This window comes from Scyliorhinus canicula, chromosome 8, assembly GCF_902713615.1.
Source record: "Scyliorhinus canicula chromosome 8, sScyCan1.1, whole genome shotgun sequence".
Classification (NCBI taxonomy): Eukaryota; Metazoa; Chordata; class Chondrichthyes; order Carcharhiniformes; family Scyliorhinidae; genus Scyliorhinus; species Scyliorhinus canicula.
In genome coordinates, this window is record NC_052153.1 from 148,695,027 (window position 1) to 148,701,026 (window position 6,000).

Sequence of the window (6,000 nt, forward strand, 5' to 3'; positions counted from 1 at the left end):
CATATACAGAGTAAATGCAGGAATACTCTTGGAATTTAAATAAATAAATAAATAACCTTTATTAGAACATAGAACAGTACAGCACAGAACAGGCCCTTCAGCCCTCGATGTTGTGCCGAGCAATGATCACCCTACTTAAACACACGTAACCCGTGTACCCGTAACCCAACAATCCCCCCATTAACCTTACACTACGGGCAATTTAGCATGGCCAATCCACCTAACCCGCACATCTTTGGACTGTGGGAGGAAACCGGAGCACCCGGAGGAAACCCACGCACACACAGGGAGGACGTGCAGACTCCACACAGACAGTGACCCAGCCGGGAATCGAACCTGGGACCCTGGAGCTGTGAAGCATTGATGCTAACCACCATGCTACCGTATTGTCACAAGTAGGCTTACATTAACACTGCAATGAAGTTACTGTGAAAAGCCTCTAGTCACCACATTCTGGCACCTGTTCAGGTACACAGAGGAAGAATTCACAATTCTCAGCTGGTATGGGAATTGAACCCGCACTGCCGGCCCGGTTCTGCATCGCAAACCAGCTGTCTAGCCCACTGAGCTAAACCTAACTAACTACAACAGTGTAACTTAGTAGCACAGAACACAGTTCCCTGTCTCTATAACCAAATGACTGGGGAACTGGCTTGCAAGGTTATTGGAGGCCAAATGCACAAATCACAGATGTAGCCCTCCATATTGTATGAGCAAACATACCAGGCTGGTCAATCACCAACATCTCCACAAGTGCTGTAGACCGACATGACTTGGGCATTGAGTTATCAACTGCCAGAAAGTTTGTAATAAATATTTTGAGGTATTTTTGGTTTTGTAACAACAACAAAATAAACAATGTACATGAAACTATAAACATAGTGCAAAAGCCGTCTCCCTTCCTTACAGCTCCCACCATTATTAACCCCCTACTCTAAGCTAAACTAACCCACTCCTCCCCCTTCTGCTGACGATGAATTTTCCGCAAAGAAGTCGATGAACGGTTGCCATCTCCGGGCGAACCCTAACAGTGACCCTCTCAAAGCAAACTTGATTTTTCTCCAAACAGAGAAAGCTAGCCATGTCCAATAGTCAGGTCTCCGACTTTGTGGGCTTTGAGTCCCTCCAAGCTAATAGTATCCGTCTCCAGGCTACCAGGGAAGCAAAGACTCGAACGTCTGCCTCTTTCTCCTCCTGGATTCCCGGGTCTTCCAACACCCCAGAAATCGCCACCTCTGGACTCAGTGCCACCCTTATTTTTAACAGCATGGACATAACATCTGCAAACCCCTGCCAACATGCCCTAAGCTTCGGACATGTCCTCCCGCACATTTTGCACACCTGCCTTCCACACCAAAGAATCTGCTCATCCGGGCCACTGTCATGTGAGCACGATGAACAACCTTGAATTGTATCAGGCTGAGCCTGGCACACGTTGCAGACGCGTTGACTCCACTCCTGCCATAGACCATCCTCTATCTCTCCTCAGAGTTCCTCCTCCCACTTGTGCTTCAGCTCCTCGGTCTGCGTCTCCTCTGACCCCGTAAGTTCCTTGTAAATGTCAGAGACGCTCCCTTCTCCTACCCACCCTCTGGAAACTACCCTGCCCTGAATCCCCCTTAGTGGGAGGAGCGGGAAGGTTGACACCTGTTTACATAGGAAGTCCCGCACCTGCAGATACCCGAATTTGTTTCCCCTTGCCAACCCAAACTTCTCCTCCAGCTCCCTCATACTCGGAAAGCTCCCCTCTATAAACATATCCCCCATCCTCTCAATCCCTGCTCTCCGCCATATCCGGAACCTCCCATCCATACTTCCCTGGGCAAACCGGTGATTATTACAGATTGGAGGCCAGATCGATGCTCCCTCTGCTCCCACATGTCTCCTCCTTTGCCCCCAGACTCTCAGGGCCGCCACCATCATGAAGCTGGTGGAGTACCATGCCGGCGGGAACGGCAGAGGCAGTTACCAACGTCCCCAGGCTGGTGCCCTTGCATGAAGTCGCCTCCATATGCTCCCATGCCGACCCCCCGCCCCACAACCCACTTCCTGACCATGGCTATATTCGCCGCCCAGTAATAGTTACTAAAATTTGGCAGTACCAGCCCTCCCTCTCCCCAACTCCGCTCAAGCATTACCTTCCTTACTCGCGGGGTCACTTTGTTGGCCCGTTTAAAAAAGGACTGCGGAATAAAGGTGGGGATACACTGAAATAGAAACAGGAATCTCAGGAGGACCGTCATCTTCACCGTCTTCACCCTCCCTGCCGGTGACAATGGAAGCGTGTCCCATCTCCGAAAATCGTCCTTCATTTGGTCTACTAGTCGGGCCAGATTTATGCAGCCGGTCCCATTCCCGCGCCACTTGAATGCCTAGTTACCTAAAGTTTCCCCCTACTAATTTAAACGGCAGCTCCCCCAATCGCCTCTCATGTCCCCTCCCCTGGGCCACAAACATCTCATATTTAGTTTATACCCCGAAAACCGGCCAAATTCCCATAGAATCCTCGTGATTTCTTCCATCCGCTCTATTGCGCCCGATACATACAGAAGCAGGTCGTGTGCATAGAGCGAGACTCTGTGCTCCACCAACCCCCCCCCCCCCCCCCCCCCCCCAAGACCAGCCCCTTTAGGTTCTCAGAGCAATTGCCAATGGCTCTATAGCTAGCGCGAACAATAGTGGGGAGAAGGGGCATCTCTGTCTCGTCTACCAGAGCAGTCTAAAATAGTCCGATGTTGTCCTATTCATCCATACACTTGCCACAGGAGCCTGATGGAGCAACCTGATCCAGTCAATAAAGCCCCACCCAAATCCAAACTGTCCCAGTACCTCCCACAGATAATCCCATTCTACCCGATCAAAAGCCTTTTCTGCATCTATTGCAATCACTACCTCCACACCTTCCGGGGGCATCATGATCACGTTTAACAACCTTCTTACATTGGCCACCAACTGCCTATCCTTAACAAACCCCATCTGGTCCTCCCCAATAACGTCCGGAACACAATCCTCAATTCTGGAGAATAAAATTTTGGCCAGCAATTTGGCATCCACATTCAACAGGGATATCGGCCTGTAGGACCCACACAGCTCTGGGTTCTTGTCCCGCTTCAGAATCAGCGAAATCGTGGCCTGTGACATCGTTGGCAGCAGCACCCCTCTTCCCCTTGCCTCATTGAACATTCTCATCAACAACGGTCCCAATATCCCAGAGAACTTTATATAAAACTCCACTGGGTACCCGTCCGGCCCCGGGGCTTTACCAGACTGCATGGCCTTCAGACCCTCCACTATCTCTTCCAACGCGATCAGGCCCCCCAGCCCTTCTACCAGCTCCCCGTCCACCTTTGGGAAATTCAGCCCCTGCAAGAAGTGCCTCGTCCCCTCCAGCCCCGTAGGGGGTTGCGACCTGTACAGCCTACTGTAGAAATCCCTAAACGCCTGATTCACCCCTGCTGAATCTCCACCAGGTTTCCATCTCCGTCATTTACTTCCCTAACTCACTGGCTGCCTCCCTCTTTGCAAGCTGCTGTGCAAGCATTCTGCTGGCCATCTCTCCATGCTCATAGATCGACCCCCTCGCCTTTCTCAGCTGCTCCACTGCCCTCCCTGTGGTTAACAAGCCGAACTCCGCCGTTCCCTTAAAAGCCCTGCCTCTGGGGTCTCCGCATATCTCCTATCGATCTGTAGTATCTTCTTTACCAGTCGATCCGTCTCTGCCCTGTCCACCTTCTCCCTATGGGCCATATCGTGATCAGCTCCCCTCTGATGACCGCCTTCAGTGCTTCCCAGACCACTGCTGCTGAAATTTCCTGTGTCGTTGACCTGCAGGTAGTTCTGAATACATTTTCTCAGCCGCTCGCACACCCCTTCGTCAGTCAAAAGTCCCATATCTAACCTCCAGTGCGGGCGCTGGTTACTGTCTTTACTAACCTGCAGGTCAACCCAGTGCGGAGCATGGTCTGAGATTGTGATCGCCAAGTATCCCATGTCCACCACCCCTACCAGTAAGGCCCTGCTCAAAATAAAGAAATCAATTCGGGAGTACACTTTATACACGCGTGAGTAGAAGGAGAACTCCTTCACCCTCGGCTGCCCAAATCTCCATGTATCCACCCCCCATCTGCTCCATGAACCCTTTTAGTTCCTTTGCTGGCACCCTGCCCGTTTTTGAACTTGACCGGTCCAAGCCAGGGTCAACAACTGTGTTGAAGTCCCCTCCTATGACCAACCTGTGAGAGTCCAGGTCACCCGGTATCTTCCCCAGCATCTTCTTTATAAACTCCACATCATCCCAATTTGGCCCCAGCATCCTCTTTATAAACAACTGCCAGAAGGTTGACAACTCCAATATTCTCCCTCCAATTATGCTTCTCAACCTGCTGAATGTTCCCACCATTTTCGTTTTTATTTCTGAACGAGATAGAATGAGATACAATGAAGATTAACTTCATTGTAAATGGCACCAACAAAAAAAATAGGTGTGGAGCATAAGGCCACTGAAATATTTGCAAGAAGGTCCCCTGAAAAATGTTGAGTTAGACAAAAAGATGAACATTATCTCAATCTGTGCATATACTAATTTAAAATTCTTTGAATTAATGTAACTTCATAACTGGCTAAATATCTTACCGACACTTCTGATAAACCAAGTCCGTATCTTTGGAAAACTACCATTTCTGGCAGCACACCAAACAAACCCTTGCGCAGATCAACAAGAGCTCAAAATTAGTGGAACCAAACCGACGATTCGCGAGGCCCTTGGAATAAGTTAGTCAGGGAAGAGACAAAAGGCTAAGTTTTCGGCTTCACGATCCTCCCCGGTTCCTGTTGAGAGTTCAGGCGGAATGGGGTTGTGTCCGGCTACACCAAACCACAACTAACCAAGAAAAGCTGCCAGGGGAGGCACGGTCAGAGAGGTGGATCCTCCTTCCTTCCTGCCTGCCTGCTCCGGTGGACGGAGGCCAGGGAATCGACTCCAACCGGGGCTGCGCCAAGGAAAGGCCGGTTTACCTTTGGCTGTTCCCTCCTGATGCATCGGCGGAGACGGTAGATCAGAGCGGCCCGACCGACAGGACAAGGCCTGAGCAGCAGAGACGACCGTCAAGTGATGAAACTGGCCCACTCACTCACCATGTCCGAGCTCCAGTTCCTTCACCCCACGGGGAACCACCACCGCCCCCAACCCTCCGGAGATAGGTAGGGCGCATGCGCGGTGCAGGCTGAGCTCTCATGGCGAGGTCAGGGGTAACCATGGAAACCGGGCGCGGCCTGGTCCCGGGTCCTAGTCGCGCCTCAGCCCAGCCTTCCCGTTGCGCTGCTGCGTTTCAGCCAGACTCCAGCTGTTCGCCCTGAAAGAGCAGTCAGCAGGCTGCTGTCAAACAGGTCACAGTGAACAGCCTTATGAAAGCAAAATACTGCAAATGCCGGAACTCTGAAATAAGAACAGAAAATGCTGGATAAACTCAGCAGGCCTGGCAGCATCTGTGGAGGAAGAAACAGAGTTAACATTTCGAGTCCATAAGACCTAACCACAGAATATTCTTGTAGTTTAAAGTTGGAATCAGCGCTGTTGTCCTTGCCTGCTTAAACAGATTCAGGCGGAGGGTTGCCATCGTCTCAGGATTGGCCTGAAATCTCCAGCCATTGAGGTCAAATCCCAAACTACTGCTGCGAGCAACACTGCAGAAAAACGATGATATAAAAATGTGTGATTTTCATTTCCTTGGAATGCATGTTCATTTATTATGTTTTTTAAAGCATTAGAGCTGGGAAACAAGGTTGTTTAGCTGACAGTCAAGAATTGGGGAATGAAGAGTTTTTTAACTTTCCAGTTGAAAAGTGAAAGAGGGAATTGACGGTTTGCAATTGGAGGGTGGACATGGTACCAACCAAAGATGGGAGTGTAGGGGCAGTTAGTCATTTAATAATAATAACCTTTATTCGAGTCAGAAGTAGGCTTACATTAACAGTGCAACAAAGTTACTGTGAAAATCCCTC

At 50.2% G+C, this 6,000-nt stretch overlaps 1 protein-coding gene across 5 annotated transcripts in view; it reads right to left on the bottom strand.

The window, feature by feature from the left end:
- LOC119970564 (zinc finger FYVE domain-containing protein 16-like) overlaps positions 1–5,490 on the bottom strand; it is a 125,577-nt gene extending 120,087 nt beyond the window's left edge. For 2 of the 5 annotated variants that reach the window (XM_038805396.1, XM_038805392.1), the window contains exon 1: positions 5,014–5,489. Coding sequence is in view for 1 of the 5 variants with exons in the window: in XM_038805395.1 (XP_038661323.1) it covers positions 5,014–5,038 (25 nt within the window). In the remaining 4 variants the exon portion in view is untranslated. Of the gene's footprint in view, positions 1–4,632; positions 4,944–5,013 lie in introns of those variants that run through there. The other 3 variants (XM_038805393.1, XM_038805395.1, XM_038805394.1) reach the window with 3 other exon arrangements.
- Between the last annotated feature and the right edge of the window lie 510 nt (positions 5,491–6,000).